Source organism: Bolinopsis microptera, chromosome 7 (genome assembly GCF_026151205.1).
Source record: "Bolinopsis microptera isolate Bmic1 chromosome 7, MBARI_Bmic_1.0, whole genome shotgun sequence".
NCBI lineage: Eukaryota > Metazoa > Ctenophora > Tentaculata > Lobata > Bolinopsidae > Bolinopsis > Bolinopsis microptera.
Window position 1 is genome coordinate 3,877,885 of NC_087078.1, and position 26,785 is coordinate 3,904,669.

At 39.7% G+C, this 26,785-nt stretch overlaps 2 protein-coding genes across 2 annotated transcripts in view; both read left to right on the plus strand.

Moving 5' to 3' along the window:
* LOC134817817 (protein YIPF4-like) overlaps positions 1-26,785 on the plus strand; it is a 78,336-nt gene that overhangs the window by 36,691 nt on the left and 14,860 nt on the right. Inside the window, exons 2-5 of the mRNA XM_063827154.1 lie at positions 25,091-25,150; positions 25,923-26,051; positions 26,267-26,387; positions 26,614-26,785. Coding sequence (XP_063683224.1) covers positions 25,111-25,150; positions 25,923-26,051; positions 26,267-26,387; positions 26,614-26,785 — 462 coding nt within the window. The 5' untranslated portion in view covers positions 25,091-25,110. The remainder of the gene's footprint in view (positions 1-25,090; positions 25,151-25,922; positions 26,052-26,266; positions 26,388-26,613) is intronic.
* LOC134817819 (leucine-rich melanocyte differentiation-associated protein-like) lies at positions 22,545-24,902 on the plus strand. Its single transcript, XM_063827155.1, has 6 exons — positions 22,545-22,695; positions 22,919-23,113; positions 23,244-23,383; positions 23,738-23,930; positions 24,090-24,183; positions 24,282-24,902. Exons 2-6 carry the CDS (start codon positions 23,098-23,100, stop codon positions 24,550-24,552), a joined length of 714 nt encoding a protein of 237 aa, XP_063683225.1. The 5' UTR covers positions 22,545-22,695; positions 22,919-23,097; the 3' UTR covers positions 24,553-24,902.

The following is a 26,785-nucleotide window of genomic DNA, read 5'->3' on the forward strand; positions in this document are numbered from 1 at the left end:
TGTCTAATAGACTTACTGACTAAATGACACATAAATGGCACGTGAGCGTCGTTGGAATGCTACATAATTCATATGAGGGCGTCTTGGCAAGGGACTTGAAGCAGCTGGAATATCAGACAAGAGAGACGTAGAATACAATAGGTCTCTTTTGTTCATATGTTATAGTATGAACATTGTAGCTCCAGAATTAGAACAAGTTTTATTGTTAGTCTTTGTTCCTATTCCTAGCTTTGTTCTCATAAAGCTAGGAATTGTTAAGCTTCGCTTTTGGATGGAGTTAAAGAGTTAATAGTTTCTCAGTACTTTCCTGTTTATTTACCAGGGTGAAGTATAGAGTACATAGTTTTTATGTACCGTTTGTCAGCGGTGAGCGGCAGATTTCACACTTTCTTAACTATTCGGCCGCATTTGTTGTAATTTGCTCTCCGTATTAAGACAGCATCACGTTATTCGTAAATCAGAGAATATTCTTCGATTTCATAGCCATCTTTCATTATTTTGATCTTGAATAATAACCAGTAAATAGCAACAAGCAAAACTACATTTCAACGACAATAAGACGGCATGATACGAGTAATTGTTCAATTGGTGTTGTTGGCGTTGTACACAGAAGGTAAACATCTATAAATATCATGTTGACTTGTATTGCCCAATTTGAATTAAAACGTCGAACCAATCCGATACAATGTTAATTTGTTAAATACCATGTGTGTATACTAAAATAACCATCCTTCTGCAGGATCACTAGAATACAAGTTAGCAGAACACAACACCCCAACCACATTCAACACATCATGTGACCTGATCATACTCTCAACAAAGAACTTAGTCTTTACGCAAGGCTGGGAGGGGGATATCATATTTTTAGCGGCCACTGAAGAAGTCCTCACGATTGGACTGCATCCGGAAAGTGCCAGCTTGGCTATCAAGAATGATGTGTTTCTAGGAGATAGGGAACAGTGGGATTTCCAGTGGGTGGAACAAGTGTTTTATCCAAACCGTGATGTTAATGCTCAATGGGAGACTACCGTTAGCTTCAATGATGACGAGCTAGTGGTAACGTGTGAAGGGGAGGTTAGGTCGTTAGGATGCTTTATTTCAAAGTTCATAATTGTATTAATTTCTTCAGTGAGAAACGCTTCTAGCAGTTTAACATTTCAACTGGTTGAAAGATATTAGATAATTACCAAGGACTAAAATTTGTTTGATATATTTCATACCTATTGGATCTTCCTAATGCATATTAGCTAATTTAATTGAAGAAAGTGCTTAAATGCTATTAATTTCAGACTCTAAAGATTTTAGCTGAGATCCCGTATACTGAATTAACGGGCGATAAAGATACGTTTCTGGCCAGCATTGATTCAATCTCTTTTATTCTGGAGGGGGATAAACCTGTGGCTAGTAGAATCTATTACACCCTCAGTTGTAAAGGTAAATGTTATAATGGTTTTACATATTATAGCATTGAGCAGTTAATACCTCAAACACACCTTATTATTAATTTAGAAAACTTAGTAAAGAAGGTAACTAATATCTGCTATTTTCAGAATCATGTGCTGCAGGACAACGTTTTGATCAGAGTAACGGCTGTGTGGAATGTCCGGAAGATACGTGGAGTGTTGCTGGAAATACAAGTCCATCTTGTACAGACTGTCCAGAAGGAAAAGGTGTTGCAGCTGGGCAGGGAAAACATTTAAATGACTGCACATGGAGTGAGTTAGACTCTGTTATAACAAAACAGTTCATCAACAATCAACTGTCAACTTTGTAGATCGAAATTGTTATTTGTTACATTAGTAAAGAAAGTTAATATCTTCTATTTTCAGAATCATGTGCTGCAGGACAACGTCTTGACCAGGTTGACGGTTGTGTAAACTGCCCGGATAATCAGTGGAGCTCTGATGGAAATAACGCGGCTACTTGCCAGATATGTCCTTCAGGGAAAGGGGTGGCAGCTGGAGAAGGGAGAAAGGAAAGTAATTGTGCTTGGGGTAAGTTCAGTTCTTCTCTTTGGACTTTTAGTTGTGAAGTGCAAACGCTAGAAGTTGTAAATTAAGATTTTCAAGATAATGAACAATGGTTACCATCCTTCTTTTCAGAGCCGTGTGATGCTGGACAATTCCTTCAACAGAGTATCGGCTGTGTGGAATGTCCAGAAGATACGTGGAGTGTTGCTGGAAATACAAGTCCATCTTGTACAGACTGTCCAGAAGGAAAAGGTGTTGCAGCTGGGCAGGGAAAACATTTAAATGACTGCACATGGAGTGAGTTAGACTCTGTTATAACAAAACAGTTCATCAACAATCAACTGTCAACTTTGTAGATCGAAATTGTTATTTGTTACATTAGTAAAGAAGGTTAATATCTGCTATTTTCAGAATCATGTGATGCAGGACAACGTTTTGATCAGAGTAACGGCTGTGTGGAATGTCCAGAAGATACGTGGAGTGTTGCTGGAAATACAAGTCCATCTTGTACAGACTGTCCAGAAGGAAAAGGTGTTGCAGCTGGGCAGGGAGAACATTTAAATGACTGCACATGGAGTGAGTTAGACTCTGTTATAACAAAACAGTTCATCAACAATCAACTGTCAACTTTGTAGATCGAAATTGTTATTTGTTACATTAGTAAAGAAGGTTAATATCTGCTATTTTCAGAATCATGTGCTGCAGGACAACGTCTTGACCAGGTTGACGGTTGTGTAAACTGCCCGGATAATCAGTGGAGCTCTGATGGAAATAACGCAGCTACTTGCCAGATATGTCCTTCAGGGAAAGGGGTGGCAGCTGGAGAAGGGAGAAAGGAAAGTGATTGTGCTTGGGGTAAGTTCAGTTCTTCTCTTTGGACTTTTAGTTGTGAAGTGCAAACGCTAGAAGTTGTTTATTACGATTTTCAAGATAATGAACAATGGTTACCTTCCTTCCTTTCAGAGCCGTGTGATGCTGGACAATTCCTTCATCAGAGTAACGGCTGTGTGGAATGTCCGGAAGATACGTGGAGTGTTGCTGGAAATACAAGTCCATCTTGTACAGACTGTCCAGAAGGAAAAGGTGTTGCAGCTGGGCAGGGAAAACATTTAAATGACTGCACATGGAGTGAGTTAGACTCTGTTATAACAAAACAGTTCATCAACAATCAACTGTCAACTTTGTAGATCGAAATTGTTATTTGTTACATTAGTAAAGAAAGTTAATATCTGCTATTTTCAGAATCATGTGATGTAGGACAACGTTTTGATCAGAGTAACGGCTGTGTGGAATGTCCAGAAGATACGTGGAGTGTTGCTGGAAATACAAGTCCATCTTGTACAGCCTGTCCAGAAGGAAAAGGTGTTGCAGCTGGGCAGGGAAAACATTTAAATGACTGCACATGGAGTGAGTTAGACTCTGTTATAACAAAACAGTTCATCAACAATCAACTGTCAACTTTGTAGATCGAAATTGTTATTTGTTACATTAGTAAAGAAGGTTAATATCTGCTATTTTCAGAATCATGTGCTGCAGGACAACGTTTTGATCAGAGTAACGGCTGTGTGGAATGTCCAGAAGATACGTGGAGTGTTGCTGGAAATACAAGTCCATCTTGTACAGACTGTCCAGAAGGAAAAGGTGTTGCAGCTGGGCAGGGAAAACATTTAAATGACTGCACATGGAGTGAGTTAGACTCTGTTATAACAAAACAGTTCATCAACAATCAACTGTCAACTTTGTAGATCGAAATTGTTATTTGTTACATTAGTAAAGAAGGTTAATATCTTCTATTTTCAGAATCATGTGCTGCAGGACAACGTCTTGACCAGGTTGAGGGTTGTGTAAACTGCCCGGATAATCAGTGGAGCTCTGATGGAAATAACGCGGCTACTTGCCAGATATGTCCTTCAGGGAAAGGGGTGGCAGCTGGAGAAGGGAGAAAGGAAAGTAATTGTGCTTGGGGTAAGTTCAGTTCTTCTCTTTGGACTTTTAGTTGTGAAGTGCAAACGCTAGAAGTTGTAAATTAAGATTTTCAAGATAATGAACAATGGTTACCATCCTTCTTTTCAGAGCCGTGTGATGCTGGACAATTCCTTCAACAGAGTATCGGCTGTGTGGAATGTCCGGAAGATACGTGGAGTGTTGCTGGAAATACAAGTCCATCTTGTACAGACTGTCCAGAAGGAAAAGGTGTTGCAGCTGGAGAAGGGAAAAAAGAAAGTGATTGTGCTTGTAAGTTCAGTTCTTCTCTTGTACTTGTAATCAGAAATTACCTTATCGGACATTATTAGTAAGAAAATAATTATGAACGGACATTAAAATGCACGCTAGAACCCCCAGCGTCCAATACATGTCCGTTCAAATAAAGTCCGGTAACAGATAAACGTTTGTAGCGTTTTAATTATTTTGAACTAGCTTATAAGTACCGTTATTCAACCAAACTTATTTGTTATATTCTGACGAAAACCCCAAATTCCAGTCCCGTGTTCCAACCTGGGTTCAGCTTGGGATAACGTCGTAAAAGATTTCTCACTGCCGATAGAACACGGCCAATCAGTGGAGTTCAAATGTGATCAGAAATATGTCAACATGGGGGATAAAACTGCAACATGCAGTGACGGATCCCTACAACCTGAACCAAACTGTAGAAAAACAAGTTAGAAAATTAAAGATTTTAGTTCTCACATTCTTACGAGTGGTAACTGTCGAATGTCGATACAACATTATCATTTTTGTATAACCATGGCTATATTTTACAATTTAAGAGAAAGAAAACGTGAACTTTGTTTGAAAATCATATTGTAGGGATATGATTTTCACACAAATTAACGCTATGTTATTTATCTTGCATTTTCAGTAAACTTTGGATCATGTGAACAATCTGATACGATCAAGTGATAACATATGATCAGTCAGTCTTCACAATTAACATTTTACGTTTTAGGTTAGTATTGGTAGTAAGAACTGCTGCAGCCGTTAAATGCAGTCAGCACTATCAAAATCTTTATGATCTGTTCGTCCAACAAGGATTCTAGTACACAGTAAAGAAATTGTTGGTGTGAAAATCTTGCATGAGATGGTCACTGGCGTTCCTGTGAAGTCATTTGGGCTGGACAGATTTGGTGTAGGGGCATAAACGCTTAAACTCTTAAGTAGGCGTATCTTACAATTAGTAGGCGTATCTTACAATTAGTAGGCGTATCTTACAATTAGTAGGCGTATCTTACAATTAGTAGGCGTATCTTACAATTCCTCGGGGATCACAACAAAAATGTAGTATCGTGCTGAAATGACAAGTTTGTGACGGTTCATGATGACAGTTCTCACTCGAGAAAACTGTCAATATTTTAGATGTCGTATTATCAAGTGTACCACCCTCCTGAAACTAACTTCATAAAACGGGTCACGTGACTAAACACAGGTCTGTATTAATCACGGCAGGTAATATAACCAGGTTAATGTATATGTAGTTCTACATTCTTTTCTAATGGTGATCACAGCTGAAGACTACTTAACGAATTGTTGCATCTTCAAAAAATTCTCCATCTCACATTTTATCCTAATGTCTGGTGATTATCATGGCCAATAACTCTACTGGTTCCTTCGCTTTCTCGGCTCAAAAGGTAAATGAAATAATTAGTAAAATAGTTAATTAACCATTTTTTAGTGGGGGGGGGGGGGGGGGGGGGGGGTGTCATGTCCGTCTATGTCCGCCTATGTCCTGTCCTTTTTGGATTCTATGAGACAACGGACGTGTTTTTTGGGACATTGGCGGACACGGACGGACATTGGCGGACACGGACGGACATTGGCGGACTCGGACGGACATTGGCGGACTCGGACGGACATTGGCGGACTCGGACGGACATTGGCGGACCCGGACGGACATTGGCGGACTTGGATGGACATTGGTGGACATTAGCGGACATTGGTGGACATTAGCGGACAAACATTTTGAGGACTGAAGAGTACTGAAGAGTACTGAAGAGTACTGAAGAGTACTGAGGAGGATGGCTGAGAAGGATGGCTGAGGAGGATGGCTGAGGAGGATGACTGAGGAGGATGACTGAGGAGGAGGAGGACTCAGGAGGAGGACTAAGGAGGACTGAGAAGGAGGAGGACAGAGGAGGATGACTGAGAGGGAGGAGGAGGAGGAAGAGGAGGAAGAGGACTGAGGAGGAGGAGGAGAAGGACTGAGGAGGAGAAGGAGGACCCAGGAGGAGGAGGACCCAGGAGGAGGAGGACCCAGGAAAAGGCCCCAGGAGGAGGAGGAGGACTGGGGAGGAGGAGAACTGTTGAGGACTGATGAGGAGGACTGAGGACGAGGAGGAGGAGTAGGAGGAGGACTGAGGAGGGGAGGAGGAAGAGGACTGGGGAGGATCAGGAAGACCCAGGAGGACCCAGGAGGAGGAGGAGGAGGAGGACCCAGGAGGAGGAGGAGGACTGAGGAGGACTGAGGAGGAGGACTGACGATGACTGAGAAGGAGGAGGACTGAGGAGTACTGCGGAGGATGGCTGAGGAGGATGGCTGGGGAGGATGGCTGAGGAGGATGACTGAGGAGGATGACTGAGAGGGAGGAGGAGGAGGACTCAGGAGGAGGACTCAGAAGGAAGAGGAGGAGGACTCAGGAGGAGGACTTAGGAGAAATGAGAAGGAGGACTGAGGAGAACTGAGGAGGAGGAGGAGGAGGAGGACTGAATAGGAGGAGGAGAAGGAGGGGGACTGGGAGAGGACTGGGGAGGAGGAGGACTGATGAGAAGGATGAGGAGGAGGACCCAGGAGGAGGAGGACTGAGGACCGAGGAGGAAGAGGAGGAGGATGAAGAGGAGGAGGACCCAGGAGGAGGAGGACTGAGGAGGAGGACTGAGGAGGACTGAGGATGACTGAGAAGGAGGAGGAGGACTGAGGAGGACTGAGAAGGAGGAGGAGGAGGACTGAATAGGAGGAGGAGGGGGACTGGGGGAGGGTACCGCGACAACTGACCCCCCGACAATTGACCCCCCGACAATTGACCCCCCGACAATTGACCCCTATGTAATTACACTGGGGTCAATTGTCGCGAAATCTAGGCTTGAGTACGACAATTGACCCCCCGACAATTAACCCCCCGACAATTGACCCCCCGACAATTGACCCCCTATGTAAATACACTGGGGTCAATTGTCGCGAAATCTAGGGCTCAGTACGACAATTGACCCCCCGACAATTGACCCCCCATGTAATTACACTGGGGTCAATTGATCGGGTTAGGGTCAGGGTCCTGGGTCAGGATCCTGGTTCAGGGTCCTGGGTCAGGGTTAGGGTTAGGGTTAGGGTTAGGGTTAGCGTTAGGGTTAGGGTTAGGGTTAGGGTTAGGGTTAGGGTTAGGGTTAGGGTTAGGGTCCTGGGTCAGGGTCAGGGTCATGGTTAGGGTTAGGATTAGGGTTAGGGTCCTGGGTCAGGGTTAGGGTTAGGGTTAGGGTCCTGGGTCAGGGTTAGGGTTAGGGTCAAGGTCAGGGTCAGGGTTAATTGTATTAAATCATATTGTCGGGGGGTCAATTGTCGGGAGGTCAATTGTCGGGGGGTCAATTGTCGCCCACCCTGGGGGAGGACTGAGGAGGAGGATGGAGGACTGAGGAGAAGGATGAGGAGGAGGACTGAGGAGGACTGAGGACTGAGGAGGAAGAGGAGGAGGATGAAGAGGAGGAGAAGAACCCAGGAGGAGGACCCAGGAGGAGGACTCAGGAGGAGGAGGAGGACTGGGGAGGAGGAGGACTGTTGAGGACTGATGAGGAGGACTGAGGACGAGGAGGAGGAGTAGGAGGAGGACTGAGGATTTGAGGAGGAGAGGAGGAAGAGGACTGAGGAAGATCAGGAAGACCCAGGGGGAGGAGGAGGAAGAGTAGGAGGAGGAAGCATCTAAATGTTATTTCCATTTTTGTCCGTTTTTGTCCATTTTTGTCCGTTTTTGTCCGTTCTATTTTTTGTCCGTTTTGAAAATATAGGGTACCGAACGGACAAAAAACATGATCCCCCCTATAACAGCAAAAATTGAACATTTTATTTAGCAATTTAGGTGTCCATTAATGTCCGCCTATGTCCGCCTATGTCCGTCTATGTCCGCCTATGTCCGTCTATGTCCGCCTATGTCCGCCTATGTCCTGTCCTTTTTGGATTCTATGAGACAAGCGGACATAGACGGACGTGACACCCCCCCCCCCCTTTATATCATTAACTATGTATTTCCCAGGGCTTTGCTGTATATAAGCGTATGACTTGATACTGTATGACTTGATACGATTCATTACTACCTTTCATATAACAACGGTGTAGTTACTGGTACCAAACACAAGGTTAACAGCTTGACTCGAAAAAATACTACTAGATTTTCGAGAATTTCCAGGAACATTTTTCATTGAAAAGTTACCTTCTGCAAAAGGCCAATGACCAAGTTAATAGTTAATAATGGTTAATAGCCAATAGTTCTATGTTTATTGTTTACAGTATGCACTGACGGGGTATCCTAGGAAGTTTCTTGAATTTTTAACTGGTACCCCTTCTCATTTAACCGTAAATTAAGTTTCCTATCATTCGGCTGAGTCAACCGGGGAGATCGCACAGATTCGATGGATCCTTAGCTACTCCATAAACTAGGTGACACTGTGAATCGAACCCTGAACCTTCTGCGCAGAGGGTGGGTCCTCTAACCACTAGGCCACCTATAATGCTGAAAAAGGATGCCGAAATCTCGCGGAAAATCTCACGATATCGTGAGCCTAGCTATGAGATTTAAACGAAACTTGCAAAAATCTTGCGCACGTTACGTCGAAGTTTTCACGCTATAAACAAGTGATGAAATACACGTTAGGTGTATAAAATACACGTTAAGTTCCTAATTATTGTGTCCCTCAACTTTTTCTGTTTTTTCATTTATTTACAAATTTTGTGCGATGAGTCTGGCTCGCAATCTCGCATGAATCTTGACCTGGGAGTAACACTGTGGATGGCAGAAAATCATCAGATTAGAAAAAAAGATTTTGGAAGATTTTTGAAGAGGAGCTTTTCTGCTGTCTCCTTGACCAATATTTCGCAGTTTTTACTGTATTTTTGACCAGTGACCGATCAGTCAGGTCGGTGAGAGTGACACAATTTGACATCAAGGTACTGGAAACTGTATACCCGGAGAAAACTTTCCATGATCTAAATTTCACTGTTTTGACTGAATTTTTATTGACTGACCATCTAAAAAGGCCATTGAGGATGGCACAAGACACGATTGAGGTACTGAAAGTTGGATTTCCAAAGAAAGCTTTGATAAACGGAAAATCATCAGAATAGAAAAAGAGACTTTGGATGATTTTTGAAGAGAAGCTCCTCTGCTGTCTCCTTGACCAATATTTCGCAGTTATGACTGAATTTTTGACCAGTGACCGATCAGTGAGGTCGGTGAGAGTGACACAAGTTGACATCAAGGTACTCGAAGCTGTATATCTGGAGAAAACTTTGATGGAAGGACAAAATTTTTAATTTCCTACCAGTAGAACATTTTCAGATTTCAGATTTCCATGACCCAAATTTCAATGTTTCGGATAAATAGCTTGGATTACTAGCCAAGCAGTTTACATTTACTTTTCAGCATCAACAAGCCTCGAAATTATTTCTCTGTTACACAAATAAGTCACGTTCTGAATATCCTAGACGATTCTAGTTTAAAGCAGTGTGTTTAGAACACACTGTTCTTAAACAACTTTTTCTAAAATAAATTATTCAATTAATTAAATAATTAATAAATTTTTTCAAATATTTCAAAAATATATTTTGATAAAAATGTTCACAATTACATTACACGTTAACATAATTACATTACACGTACACACACATTACACGTATAATGAACAAATTTTTATAAAACTTTTGAAAATTTGCACTAATAAAAAGGCACTATCCGTCGCGGAGTAGAGTCCGCGGCGGAGCCGCCGGACTCCGAGCGGACTCCGAGCGGACTCCGGCGGAGCCGCCGGACTCCGAGCGGACTCCAGCGGTGCTCCGCCAAAATGTATTTACACTGGACTCGAGTACATTTTGGCGGACTCCGAGCGGAGCCGAGCGAGCCGAGCGAGCCGAGCGGACTCCGAGCGGAATTTATATTTCGCTGCCTGGCAGCTCATTGCGCGTCGCAACGAGCTTCGTTGTTCGTTGACGTGCGACGAGCAACGAGAAAAATTGCGTGGTGCGTCGGGTGGCACATCTTAACGGGTGATACGCGTATAAATTTCGATCGCTGACGTACAGCGAACATCACAGCTGCGAGTGGCGTCAGCTAGTAGGATTTCATCCTACAATGCAAGGCACATCGCGTTCATCTAGCTAACCAGGTGCTTTCGCGCCGCTGCAGGCGCGCTTGTTCCACAAGTCATTTCCGGCGGTCTCACGCTACTGCAAGCGATAGGGCTATACTTAGAGCAACACATCGCGCCACAAGCCATATATTTATCAACATCTTGACTAGCTACGCGGTCGTTTTCCGCATGCGCTCGCGCTGTGCTCAAAAATTGACGTCGTCAATTAATCAACATCAAGATTTTAGTTTTACATTTGACCTTTATGTCAAAAAATCTTTGAATTTTCAATCGGTGGTCGATGTTACCTGAGGACCTCAGGCTTCGTCCTTACTTCGTCACAGGACGATCGGAGCTCGAAGAGCGTAGAGAGTGCTGGCTGGCGTCGTCCTGTGATGGTCGACGTATTTTTGCTTGCTGGGATCCGGCCGAATGACGCCACATGCAACATGTAGGGTAAAACTAAAAACGCTTCCCTATATGAGACATTATAGGGTCAAAGTTAGGACTAGAATTGTACACTATTGACATTGTGAGGGTAATGGTTAAGGTTTATCACTAGCGACCTTTTCATCTGACCACAATATTGCAAAATGCTATGTTGTATGTCACGTGACAAATTTAGCCGAGGGTCGGAAGTCAGAGGTCGGAAGTCAGTGGACTCTGTTGGAGTCCGGCGGACTCCGAGCGGAGTCCGCCGAGCTGGCGGACTCCGCCAAGCTCCGCCAAGCTCCGCCAAGCTCCGCCAAGCTCCGCCAAGCTCCGCCAAGCTCCGCCAAGCTCCGCCAAGCTCCGCCAAGCTCCGCCGGACTCCGCCGGATTCAAGTCTGGCGGAGAGGTCCGGCGGAGTCCGCCAAGCACTCCGCCGGAGTCCGCAGCGGACCGGAGTCCGCCTAGTGGCTTACTCTGCGGCGGACACTGTGCCGAGCCGCCGCGGAGCCGCTCGGAGTCCGCGGCGGACTTTAAAGTCCGCTCGGAGTCCGCTCGGCTCCGCTCGGAGTCCGCCAAAATGTACTCGAGTCCAGTGTAAATACATTTTGGAGGAGCACCGCCGGAGTCCGCTCGGAGTCCGGCGGCTCCGCCGGAGTCCGCTCGGAGTCCGCTCGGAGTCCGGCGGCTTCGCCGGAGTCCGCTCGGAGTCCGGCGGCTCCGCCGGAGTCCGCTCGGAGTCCGGCGGCTCCGCCGCGGACTCTACTCCGCGACGGATAGTGCCAATAAAAACGACTTCTGATGTCTTAGAAAGTTCTAGATTAAACTGATGTGTTCAAAACAGGAAAGAGAACAACTTTTTATCTGACAACCATTTGATTAGATAATTAATTAATTAGTTAATCAATTATTAAACAAATATTCAAAAATTATGAAATTATTTTCGATCAAAATATTTTAAAATTACGTAACATGAATAATAAACAACTTTTCACTAAATTAATCGGGAAATCGAAGCAGTACTTTATATATGACCATATTATATACTAGATAAGAGTCTTACTTATGAAGTCCTCAGCTGGCACATTGGTGCAATTGTCCTGACATTTAAGGCAGGTTGATCCACAATGTATTCCTGCTTTTCTGCATGAACAAGCATTGCCACAACCTGACTTTAAACAGTTGCAACTGATGTTTTAAATGAGCTTTTTCGGAGCTGTATTCATAAGAGTGGTCACTGGTACATGTGCCCCATTATTCTTCTTTCATCCTCAGCTTATCGGATCTAGGTTATTATTGTAATCAGTGTAGCTTGTGTTGCAAATATCGAGCTCTCTTATCTTTTGTAAATTTGCAATAAGTTCAGTTTGCTGCTACCGCGTAGTTTACCTTTGCGTGTGTACTTGTACATTACTATACAAGTACACTATGGCGGATGACCCAACTTTGACCCGATCCCAGGAGTTGATTAAGGAGTTCAACTATGATCAACAGGAAGATGTGGAAGGCTGTGTTGCACGCTGGTCCATTCAGTTAGAAAAAGACCTGCATATTGACTACCGTGAAATTGACTACGAAAGTCGTGAAAAGATCAAGACTAAGGATAAACTGACTCTGTCTGGCTGGATTGTGGATGCAGTGGACCTTGTTCGTCGGCAGAGTAGTCAGATGTATCTCTTGAAGGAGATCATCGAGTGCTTCAAGACGGAAGCACTAGCAGACAAAGAAAAGGTGATCAGACTGCAGGGCCAGCTGCTGATGCAGAAGGACGAACAACTACAGTTGCTTAAGACGTCTGTTGAGGAGACAGTACAAACAACGGTGGAGTCTGGGATTCAGAACTATAGTGCAGCTGTTCAACAGAACAGTGCAAGTGGTACGGTCTGTAACAGTAAAATCCTGAAGAAGGTGATGAAGAGTGTGGCTGCAGAGGAGGACAGGAGCAAGAACCTGATCGTGTTTGGGCTGAAAGAAGAGGAGGAAGAACAGCTTCCAGCGCTAGTTACCGCAGTTTTGGAGGAGATCGGGGAGAAACCTCACTTCGAAGCGACTAGAGTCGGTTGGAAGAGGCCAGGTAGTACGGCTATCCGACCAGTCAAGATCACCGTCCCAAGCTCAACAGCGGTTCATCAGATTCTGATGAAAACAGGGAGACTGAGGGAGACGCACAAAGATGTATGGATATGTCCAGACAGATCCAGCGAAGAACGAGCAACAAGGAAGCATCTGGTCACTGACCTGAAGAAAAAGAGGGCTGAACAGACTCATCTCGACCACTACATCCGGTACGGGAAGGTATGTAGCCGTGATAAGAAGTCATCATGAGTTATTCATGTCTCTTGGACACTGATCAGTATATGAAGGAGTGATGATTATTTTAAGAATTTTCAGACGTTATCTGTATTTAAAAGACAACTATATATATTGAATATTTTATTATTTGATTGTTTCACACTTTTCATATTTCATAATTTTATTACTAGGTGGAGGTGATGTTATTGAGACTTTGGGCGGCCATAAAACTCCTGTTTTGAAAGTTGTCCTCTGTACTTGTTTCACTGACCCACGCTTTATAGCATTTATACATTTCGGCCCATTTTATATGTTTGTTCGATTTGCTGTACATTTGTATATTTGCTATTGTGTAAAAGTTTCAAATCAAATCATCTTACGCCTGCAGCTGATGGTAAACAAGATTAGAATGTTGTTCAGCTGTCCCAGATGTTGGCGGGAGCTGTTCCCACTTGATGTCTGCTGTTGAAGATTGCGACTTCTGTTCAAGAACTGAAAGTCTAGCTTCATCTAGTCATCTCGATTTTGATGAAATCAACTGCAGCATCAAAAGTTCTCCGACATGCTTTATGGTTGCTGGTGTAGAATTTGCCGAATAAAAAGCATCTATTACACTTTCATCGATAGATGCGATCGTTCTAAATAGCCGATCCTTACCAATTCCGTGGATCCGACTGGTGGTGTCTGATCCAGTGAAAGCGTGGCACAGCAGTATCGTGTTTACGTGCCTCCAAGTTTAGGGGGAGTGTGGGTGCCATGAGTCAATACACATACGCATACGTTGAGTCTTATAATCGACATGTACTCGTGTTTGCGAACTGCTGTAAACTGCATTATAACATATTGCAATATGATGGCGCGAAACGGATTGAAAATGATGAAGTTATCAAACAATTTGTTTATCTCGTTAGCGAAATTGATTGGGTTATCAATGATTACCTAATCGCTAATCACGTGACAGGGTGCTAAAGTAAAGTAAAGTAAAGTAAAGTAAAGTAAAAATTATGACATAACATCATCACTAATGTCTACAAAGTATCATCACACTACATGGAAAAATAACTATTTCTCCATCAAATTTAAAGGTAATAATTTATCAAATATTAATCATGAATAAAAACAACATTACAAAATTTAATTTATTCATACTTCCCAGTGGAGTAAAGATTTATAAAACGTTTCTTTGCTACATAAGGATGGAACCACAGATAATCATTGTGTTTTTCCTTATTACTGATATAACTGGTACCTTCAATTCTTGTTAAAACTTCTTTCGAAACATTCCAAAAATGAAAGTCATTTACAATACATTTAGAAATCATATTCTTTTTAAAACTTTCCAATCCAATTTTAAAACTCAAAACTGTCAAGCAGTTCTTCACCTCCGAAGGGAGTTTGTTCCAATAAGGAACAACCCGCTCTGGAAGAAAAGAAAACTGAAGATTCTTGACCTTTGTCACACTCTTACTACATCTATTGGATGAAACCAGATTAAGACCTGATCTGCTTGGTCTGAACAAGTCTGAACCATAATCAGTCAAGCCATTAATAACCTTAAAAGCTTCAATAAGGTCCCCACGTATTCGCCGCTCTGCCAGCGTTGTCAAATTAAGGATTTCCAGTCTACGGCTGTAAGGAAGAGTACCCACCTCATCAATCAGACGGGTAAACCGCCTCTGGACGGTCTCCAGCTCCAAAACAGTCCCCCAACTTCCATGAGCCGCAACTGGATTCCACAATTGGACACAATACTCTAGATGAGGTCTTATCAAAGCTTTATAGATGGCTATCATTACACATTTTTCTCTAATTATCAAATTCCTTACAATCCAGCAAATCATTCGATTTGCCTTGGAAATACATGCTTTTATCTGTTCATTCCAAAGCAGGGAACTATGGGTAATAACCCCCAAATCTTTTTCCTGATCAGATACTTCAAGTTCTACACCATTTACTAAATAATTTAAGTTAGGGTTGCTATTAAGATTAATATGAACAACTTTACATTTAGCAGGATTAAACTTCAAAAGCCAAATACTCTCCCAGACTTCCAGTTCTACAATATCTTCAGCAACACTGCTGTGGTTAGCTGCATTACCAATCAACTTGAGGTCATCTGCAAATAATTTAATCTTATTCTTGACTATATCAGGTAAATCATTAATATAAAGAATAAATAGCAAAGGACCCAATACTGACCCCTGGGGAACACCAGATAACACGTGTTTCACCTCAGACCATTGTCCTTCTACACAAACCCTCATGGTTCTGTCTGTAAGAAAATCTTTAATAACATCTAAAACTTTTCCTTTGACCCCAAACCCCTCCAATTTAGATAAAAGTCTAAAGTGGGGGACAGTGTCAAAGGCCTTACTAAAATCAAAATACAGTAGATCAACAGGATCACCTTCATCTAAAATATCAAGAATATTATCAAATGTCTCTAAAAGATTAGATAAGCAAGATTTGCCCTTAACAAATCCATGCTGATGCTTTGATATTCGTTCTTCTAAAAAATCCAATAAATGTGCCCTCACCAACTTTTCGTACACTTTGCACAAAATACAAGTTAAGGAAACTGGTCTATAGTTTAAGGGATCTGATTTAACACCCTTTTTAAACAATGCTACAACGGATGCTGACTTCCACACCTCAGGAAGAGATCCCGTTTCTGAACACATTTTAAATAATTTAGTGACTGCTTCTACAAAGTTGTCATCATAAGCTAACGATTTTAATAACTTTGGATGAACACCATCCGGACCTGAACTCTTAAAAATATTAAGCTTTAAAAGTTGCTTCTTAATATCAGCACTGCTAACTTGCAAATCACTAATAACATCTTTATCATAATCCAAAGTGTCATTTTTAGGAAGAGGGCCAGGTGGCTCACACACAAACACTGAGCTGAAGGCACTTGCAAGTACTTCAGCAGACTCAGCAGAACTATCTGTGCGTGTACCATCTCCTCTATCCAAAGAAACCACACTTGATTTTACTTGCCTTTTGTTACGTAAATATGAGTAAAAAGACTTACTATTCTGCTTTAAATTAGATGTAATCTTCTTTTCATAGTTAACTTTAGCTTTAACTTCAGCCACTTCAAAAATATGTTGCTTGCTATTAGCATAACTAAAATTGATTACAGATGGATTTCTATCAAACTCAGCCCATGCTTTGTCCTTATTCTTCCTCATTCTCTTAAGTGAAGTTGTACTCCATGGCAACTTGACAGGCCTGTTGTCGAGATAAACAGAAGCAGCTGGGACAGCAGCGGCAACAGCCTCCAGTTTACCATGTAGTTCAGTCCACATTTCTTGAACATTATAATTTGTAGAACTATAATCCCAGTCAATGTTATCCATACTAAACTTCAATAATTCATCAGACGAAATCTTACCCCAGATAGGTTTTACAGTTTTCTCTTTAGGACTCTTATCAGTATTTGACGAAACAACCAGTTCGACAAGTATCCCAACGTGATCACTCTTACCAAGCGGTGAAACAATCTTACAACCGTTGACAAGAGCATCATTTGTATACAAGACCTGATCAAGGAGGCTCTCCTGGAGAGTATCTTTCACAAGCCGTCTTCTGGTTGTTTCGTTGGTAAAGTACCATGTTAAACCACTGTCATTAAAAATATCCATATACTTCTGTTGAATAGTTAAAAATTGATTTCTACTAAAGATATTATTATTTACACTTCCATTTACCCATGATACAGTAGGTAAATTAAAATCTCCTATAAGGATTGCTTCAGAATTGTTCTTTTCACTACATATACCCTTGATACAAGATAGTAATGTATTGTTCTGTTTTAAATTTAAAGAAGTTGATCTATAAATACAACAAATAGTAATCAATCCACCAGATGTGTTAATACTAACAGCTAAAGAGTCTGGTGCACTTAAAAAAGAGCTTACTAAAGAAGCATTACAGCTGTTCTTGATATAAATGATAGAACCACCACCCCCACTTATAATATTGGTAGAATTGTCAATCTTAAAATCTCTATCCTTTCTAAACATAGTAAAACCTTCAATAAAAATTTCAGCATCTAATATGTCACTACTAAAATGAGTTTCTGTTATGCAAATCACATCAATAGATTTATATACTGGTAAAATACATTTAAGTTCATCAATTTTATTAAAAAGTCCATTAGCATTGGTGTAAAATATATTTAAGCCTTTACTGATTCTCCTTTCGTCTTTTCCAACCTGTTCTTCTCTGCTTCCAACTGTCTCTTCTTCCTCTCCTTTCTGGCTAAAAAATGGATCTCGCGGTCTGATCTACACTGGTCTTGATTGATCCAGTAGGACGATTCCTTCCAGCCTTTACCAAAGTCAGAGTAAAAATTTACTGACTCTTCGTCGACTGTCTGTATGATGAGAGGTCGACAGTAGTCATGGTTGTTTGGATCAACTTTTCCAGCACGATGGCAGCTAACAATGTCGTCTTTCTTCATCTTGAGTGTTTCTACGCAGAAAGAGACATCATCCTTCTGACGCTGCTTAGGGTTCTTCTCCTTACTCTCAGGAACCTTCAGAACACATAAGTTATGTTTCCTTCTGTTCCTTTCAAATGCATCAGTGTGCATCTTGGACTGCACTTTAGCAATAACATTTTCTGATGACTGGGAGTTGCTCAGATCTTCTATTACTGTCCTCTGAGATTTTGCTGTAATTTCTGAGTAAAGTTGCACAGCTTTGTTGACAGTTTTATCTGCGCTTCCTTTAATAGCTTCCTTAATCGAGTTAGTCAGGGCTGGGGTCAAATGTTGGAGTTCCTCTTTAATAATAGCCCTGACAGCCCCGTTTTCCTTAGTGTCAGCTGAGGTATGAGGTGCCACAAAACAGTATGGGCACTTCCAATTTGTTAGATTCAGTAACATCTCGTTTTTAAGGCCAGATAAACCAACACAACTCAGGTGCCAAAATAATTGGCAAGCTTCACATTCAACTGATAGTTCTTCTGACATGTAAACATCACATTGGCAGTATTTTTCCTCTGGCACTGGGACATTATCAGAAGATGAATCCTTAGGGGGACTCGTCTTGACTCCACGTTTTTTTCGTATCGACACCCTCTCGGGTACATTGTTACTTGCCATCCCTGAACTCAAATTATTTGTTATATAGTAGTGTTGAAAGTATTAAAACTGCTAGGATACTGTAATTGGGCTTTCTGCACGATTAGTTTAATCTAGAACTTTCTACGACATTCAGAAGTCGTTTTATTAGCGGAGATTCAATGTGGCAAAAAGTGGTAAATAGTGGTTACTCTTTACAAATTTCGAAAAGTCCAAAATATTGCAAGTGAAATTTTCAAAAGTTTTATGAAAATTAGTTCATTATATTTAATTAATTGAATAATTTATTTTGGAAAAAGTTGTTAATGAAAAAGTTGTTCTTCTTTGTTTTCTAAACACACTGCTTTAAACTAGAATCTTCTAGGATATTCAGAACTTGACTTATTTGCGGAAAACCAAAATGGTAAAAAGGTGGTAAAAAAATGTGGTTTGGGAATTCTCTGGAATGATTCCTGGGACCATTTCCCTTTAAAATCGCTTAGTTGCGAATTTTGTCTGACAAAAAGACGTATTTGACTGTACTACTTATATATAACAGAATCACAAGAGGGGTAACAGTTCGTAAACACACATGATGTAACGGTAATAACATGTTATGTGTATTACCTCTGAATTGTATCAAAGACATGACTAAAAAATATACGTGTGTCAGTGGAGCTTACATTGCAATTATCAAACTCTCTTATCTTTTGGTAACTTGTGATAAGAATTACTAGCCTGTGCCTTTGTGTGCTTGCTACACATCTTGTGGACAGAAATATACAATGCAAAACCCTTGTATAACAAACATCTAAAGAATTTGCATGCGGTTAGAGATCAGATCTTTCATAAGTTGTATTTTGACCAAGGGACAGTTTTTTATCCAAGATTAAAAGTGAAATTAACAAGATAAGTTACGAGGAGATTCAATCTTGCAATTTGATGAACAAGAGATCATGAACAAGAGAGTAATGATTAATGAAAGAGAAACTATGCAAATGGTTGGAAACTGTCTGTTGTATATTGGACCAGGTCAGTATCCCCTGGCTAAGGATGGCGACACCTCTTGCAGAAGAAATTGACAAGCTGAAAAGTGAGAAGATTTCAGATCAGAGCACTATCATCTATCTTCACAGTAAAGTAGTAGAAAAAATTAATAGAAAGTAACCATACTACACATTGAATTAGGATTCCTTTAAATATCAAATTGATTAATTGTAAACTTGTTTATTCTGAAATAAGTGGCATAAAAATGAAATTTTTGTTTAACTGAAATTTTTGTTTAACTGAATAGAAAGTAATAGGAAGTAATAGAAAGTAATAGAAATAATAGAAAGTAATAGAACGTAATAGAGAAAAGCGACGAACTGCTAAAATCAGTGCAGAATAGTCGTGCAAACGGAGATGAAAAGCTACTCTTCAGTCGTTAGCAAAAGTATCAATACAATGCTGCTTGCGCCCCGAAGTAGATACACGCTGCAGTTAAGAAAGTAGAAAACCAGATTGAGAGAAACAAGAACGTTGTCATTTATGGTTTACTATCATAATCAGAGAATGAGCAACTCCAGAGTAACCTTGAGGAGGTTCTGAGTGAAATCGGTGAGAAGCCTTTACACAAAGACTGCTGTCGATTTGGAGCTCTGAAAGAAAATGTGTCCTAAATATAGGACCAGTCAAGTTCATATCGAGCAACTCTGACACAAGTGATCAGAAACGCCAGTAAACTACACACTATAGAGGGGTATAGAGCGGTTTACATCAGCCCTGATAGAACTGTCGCGAGACGAGCTTACGAAAAGCTTGTAGAAGAACTGAGACTGAAACAGACTACATAACAGAGCCTGACAAGTTTCATAATACCAGGAAGAATTATTATATAGTCAGCTTTGTTGTATCACGTCGTGACCCCCACGGTCGTTTCACTAAACCCCTGTATAGTTTCTACGATACAGGGGGAGCCGCGCACTCGTGCGCGGCGGGTCATACAGCGTATGACAACAGCTTTGTAGAGTAAAGGCGAGACTGGCTAAAATTGGTATTCCTACTTATCTCAATTTAAACAATAAACATTATTGTTGATTTTTATTTTGAAGGGACCACCGACCATATAATACATTTTTACGGCCAAAATTTGCTCAATATGATTTGTTTTTTATTTCAGGATTGCCACGATCGTAAATTCAATAAATGTGATTATCATTTTTGTATTTAACGGGCTTCGCTAAGCAACGATCTCAAAGGGTTGACATAATAGTCAATCAAATGTTGATCATTGATATTTTAAGTTTAACCAATTAAGTCTTGTAGGCTTATAACCTACGCTACTAAAATGCGCCCACCGAGTTGGAGATCGTCGACGGTCTATTATTTGAAAAAGAGTATCACCCGTTAATAACGGGTGATACTCGTTAAATATTTGTCATACGTTGTATGACCCGCCGCGTACGAGTGCGCGGGTCCCCCTGTATCGTTAAAATTCTACTACACTATAGTGACACGACATTGGGGGTCACGACGTGATACAATTAAATATTTGTTTTGAATAGGACCGTCGCACGTCGACGAGTCCAACTCGGCGCGCGTCCTGGTAGGTTGCAGTAAACCTACAAGACCCGTTAACATAACAGAATTAACCAAAGCTTTGCAGTAGCGCGCGCACGCCGATTACCAGACGTTAACTTGTCTCTATGCGCGCCGCGGTGCTCTTTCCTTGAGAGGAGCAGGGGGATAGCTTAACATCAAATTAGGTGGCTGCATTTTGTTTTGATTTTAGTAGGTCCTAGTATTTATTACTATTGCCTTAAAGTGTTAAAAGAACTCACCTTAAATTATTTAATTAATGCAGTCACTCAGATAAGTTTTATCCCAGGACACTTCAACAAAGACACATACTTTGCCCACAATAAGAGGCCTTAATTGTTTTAATTATGTAACTGTATAGAATTATTATTATTATTATTATAATTGAAGGGGTATCCTAAGAAGATTCTTGATCGGGGATACATTACCCAGATGTGTAATTTGTATAAATCCAATGGATCCTTAGCTACTCGCAAGACTTGTGGGTTTATAACCCATCAAGGGAATAAAATTGTTAGTCATAAACTGTAAAGGCAACTTAACAAAATAATCGACATAGTCATAGTTTCCTACTCTTGAGGCACTAAGTCAATGGAAATATTATGGCTTGTACCATTGTAAAGACAGAGGGGAATGAGTAGATTCCTGGTCTAGTAATTGAAAACAATTTTCTGCTCCAAGTAGTTTTTATCCTCATTATTGTAGTTGCTCACAGCAGCTCACTGGAAGTTCCACCAAGAACATTGTTATGGGAAAAGCAGATTTTGACCTTTAACAAATCCGTACCGTGGCTGGAATATTTTTCAGATGCAAGGCTAGGACCAACTACCAGAAATGCACTATTTAAATTCTGGAGCATGCTCCAGAAATGCATAATCTGGAGATATGTTGTCTATAAATTCGGAAATCACCAGCTGGTTTTTGATGCAGCCCTTTTGGTTTCACTTCAAATCTAAAGTAAAGTAAAGTAAAGTAAAATTTATGACATCACATCATCACACATGTCTACAAAATATCATCGAACTGTGTGAAAAAATATATAATAAATTATTTATCAAATACAATATTTTCAAAAAATTTATCAAAAACATTATCCTATTTTAAAAACTTTCCAGTGGAATAAAGATTTATAAAATGCTTCTTTGCCACATAAGTACGAAACCAAAGATAATCGTTATGTTTCTCTTTATTACTGACAGCAGGGACTACAGCACCAGAATGTGACAGATTTCACAAACGTCTTGCTAGATTGATATCAAAGAAGAGAAAGGAGAGCTACACAGATGTTATCAACTACATCAGGACCAAGATATGCTTTGCTATGCTTAAAAGCTTAGTGGTATCAGTTCATGGTGTGAGGAGTCAAGAAGAAAAGAAAGTAACAAAAACGGTTGCTGACACAGCATTTGGACTTATACCTAGTATGACCTCTTATGAGTGCCGTTAAATTATTAACAGGAAAATTGTCTTAATTTTGGTTGATCGAATGTTTTATATCAGATGTTGATTTCTTAAAGATAGGTGTATATTTTTGCTATTATTTCTATGAAAGGGGAGGTACAGATAAAGTACCAAACCTTATTGTGTATATTTGGTTGCAACTCCGGTAAATGATGAAACATGTCTCTTATGAGAGTGATACCGTGAGTTGCTCCCTTTTTTTTTTTTTTTTCTTTATTACTGACATAACTGGCTCCCTCAATTCTTACTAAAACTTCATTGGAAACAATCTGCTTTATGTTAAACTACTTTTTCTTACTAAAAGATTATATGAAAATTAGATATTCCCCAATGTTGTTTGATAATGTTTTAATCAGAGGGGGCCCATTTGTAACTGAGAGTGGATTGTTCCTAGTCTGGCACTTGTCTAACTTAATATAATCTTTAGATTTATGGGTTTCAATTATGGACCCTAGAAACGTGACAGAGAGCAAAAAATTAGGACAAGTGACACAGTTTCTGCCTGAGATCTACAAACTGCTTGAGCTTCTAAACACAACAAGTGATATTGGAACCGTTAATAAAACTGTAAGTTTTTTAACATACCTCGTCCCTTTAATGGATCATATTTCTAACACACATAATGCAACAAGTTACATTGGTATGTAAATACTTATTATTTAACCTAGAGTATTATAATGCATCATTATTTTCTTGCTCCAGCATACCAATCTGTTTTGTTTAAACATTGTAATACCAAATTTCTGCATATTCCATTTTGCACTATCCCATTCTATGATTTATTTGACAGGTGGATAACATAGAAAATCAGTTTAAAGAAGCACGTGAAGTTGTATCTCAACTATCCTCTGAAACAACTGAACAGCTCAAGGAAAAACTAGCAGCTTACAAAAGTGCTAACCATCAACAGAAAGTTTTGTTAAAAGAGTACCGACATTTGCCTGTATTTACTGAACAAAGCTGAGCGAGATGCTTACCACTACAGGTAACTATCTTATTGTAATCAGTAGGTAGATATATTCATTTATAGCTCCAATGATTGAAGAATGATGCTCATGAGAACAAATGATTTGAGTGATCCATCTCCTTACTAAACTCAATCCTGATTGTTTCAGATAACGATAATGAGTATTCAAGCAATAAGGAAACAGACAGTCTGTTTCTAGTGGGCCAGGATATCACTGAGTTTAACATAGCTCCAAACAATGCTCAATACATAAAACATCTCGACCTTAGTTACAATCTGTTGGAGAAGGTTCCTTTTGTCATACCATCACATATTTTATGATCCATTGACATCTTTACTATTGATTTTTTACATAGATACCCATAGTTTAATCTATGCATTTTAAAACCCTGGAATGCAGCTCCGCATTATGAAATTTTAATTTTAATTTTTGCAGTTTATTTCTCCTACAAAATTTCTCAGTTTTTAGTTGCAGACAGTGTCATTATACCACATCTTGTTACATGTATCTTATCTTGTTAAAAGTGACTGTCTAGTACGCAACAAATTATCTACATCATAGCGTGGTGTTGTATTACTTGTATTATCACAAGATTAACACTGCTGTTTACTTCTCAACAAATTCATACTCTATCAAAACAGGTAGAAGGGCTACAAAGGTTTGTGGGACTACGCGAACTTATCCTGGACAACAACATGTTGTCTAACATACAGATCCCACTGCTACCCTTTCTACACACGCTCTCACTTAACAAGAACAGGGTTTACGATCTGGATAACTTACTGGATACACTCAGTAAACACACCCCTCTATTAGAATTCCTCAGCTTGTTGGGTTTGTACTTTGTAGTTACTTACTTTCTCAATTATATTTAATTTATTTTTGTTTTAACTTCTTTTAAAGTTCAACTTGTACATGAATGAACAATAATAATATATGTCCTTGTATAATATTTTCAACTGATAATGCTGAGTATTTTATTGAACCTGTCAGGTAACCCGGCTTGTCCCAATGAGCTAATGCACGGTGACGAGGAGGATTATCAGAACTACCGCTACTCTGTCATTAACCGCCTCAAACACCTCAAGTGAGACACTTCATCACAGAGACAACTAGTTCCATTTCTTTGCTAATATAAACTATATGATTTTGTGTTCCATTTATATTAAACCATTCCTATCCCAGGTTTCTAGATTCCAGACCTGTAGTAGCAGCAGAGCGCTATGACGCACAGAACAGAGTTAAGATAGTACAAGTTGTAAAGGCTCTGCAAGAGGACCTGTGTCCTGATGACTCTCTAGATCTGACTAGATCACTAGATCTGAGGACAGCAGAGACAACCCCCCTAGACAGGAGCCAGGACATGGTACAGCGTGCTGGGTTCGGGAAACGTAGTTACAAGTACAAGGGGAAGAATAGTGAGGGGAATAAGTTCATTTCAAATGACGATCTGTAAATTGGGCGATGTGAGGCGTGGTATTTGGGGAACTTGAGAATAGGGTAGTATTTGGGTATTATCATCAGATAGTGGAGGAGTTTTTATTAAATTTGATCTTGTGTGAATAATGCTGATTTGGATGATTTTCTTGCTTACTTAACTAACAATCTAATATTGCGAAGAAGTCGTTTACTTTTGGTCTATTCCTTATTATTATAAAATCATGTTGGCCCAGAAAACGATGATATGTTTCATATGTTTTACATTTATTTGTATTTTAATCATCGTTATTGTTATATTTGTTAATGCAACTTGTTTTTATCATTATTAATCATTTTAAATCATGTGCTGTACCGCTTATTATATTATGGACAGTAGTTCCACTCTATTAATATGACTAATAATTTATATCTTGAAAATAGTCATATCTACCGGTAAAAATGAGAATGACGTATTATACGTCACGTACATTCCATCCAGAAAATCATTGTGACAAAACCAATTTCAGCACAGAATTAACTGTATTATTGAACTGAATTTAAACAACTTTCCATCTAGCAGAAAGTAATAAAGTTCATGTCTAACTATCCGGAGGATGAATTGTACAGTTCAAACGGTAAGATCATATTTCATGTGCAATGTGCATTTATGTGATTATGCTTATAGTTATTTAGGCGACCAAATAAAATTAACATGGATTATACTAAATGGTGGTAATATGTGCCACACAATAATACAACTACAGTACAATTATAATACTGTATAATATCTAGTAAAGTAACTTTACTCCTACACCGCATAGAACAACAGGTAGAGTACTATTAGCTATATACCTGTACATTGTACTGTTAATATCACGCAGAATAACCGAGATATATCAACAACGTTAACTTGTAGTTCGTTTGCCTTTCAGTTCGTTCGTTGATTCAGTGAAACCCTCTTTAATAAACGTCCTTGTGATGACTGTTGATACTAATTATCTATTATAATTACTGTTGATACTAATTATCTATTATAATTACTGTTGATACTAATTATCTATTATAATTAATGTTGATACTAATTATCTATTATAATTACTGTTGATACTAATTATCTATTATAATTAATGTTGATACTAATTATCTGTTATAATTACTGTTGATACTAATTATCTATTATAATTACTGTTGATACTAATTATCTATTATAATTAATGTTGATACTAATTATCTATTATAATTACTGTTGATACTAATTATCTATTATAATTACTGTTGATACTAATTATCTATTATAATTACTGTTGATACTAATTATCTATTATAATTACTGTTGATACTAATTATCTATTATAATTACTGTTGATACTAATTGATTAGCGTGCTATTCTAATATGTACTATACAGGTAGTAGAAGTAGTTACGAGATAGTAGATATGGAGCTAGAATCACAAGAACACCACACTGCTAATGTACAGGCTACTTCTCCTACACAAATGGAGTTTGTTGCTAGTGTCCCCACTATTGATGTGTCAGGTGAGTAATTAAACCCATATTCCAGGTATTACCCCGCTCTCAGACAATTAATATTTGATAAGGTTTTTAACTTAATCCATTTACTATTTGTACTAACAGTTACTTATTTAAATTTCGAGGACCTATGTATTGGACTAATGAAATCTGCAATAAAAAAGAATCACAAGGATACTACTGTACTACTAGATGTAATGTAACCATATTATATTGCGTAGGTACGATATCGGGGGAAGGTATAAAACAGAGAAAAGGAGCGTTCTCGTCAGCTCTAGATAACAGAGGTTACGGATGGTTGCTGGAAGTGGAGGAGGACGATGAGGAGCAGAAACCTCTACTGTTAGTGTTTAAGAGGGAGGGGACTTATTAGTGTTTTAGTGTTATGTGATCACCAAGTACTCTTTCTATATAATAAAGATTTAAGTAAATGCCGACTACATCATGACTTATCACGATCTAGTTTTTGAGAGCATTAAAAAATAGAGAGCTAGTAGTAATCAATTGAACGAGAATTATAAGAAACAATTAATTGCGTGTTTGATGATTAACAAGGCTAAACCCCCAGAGAGGAACTAGATATAGACCTGACAGATATCTACTACAAAGTGAGATGTGTAATGTTCCCACTTCCCTCGCTAGGCTTCAAAAGAGAGGTCCTCAAAGATAGCCCTGACTTCTGGGGCCCTCTCTTCATCATTCTCCTCTTCTCACTCGTCTCTCTTTACGGACAGCTACAT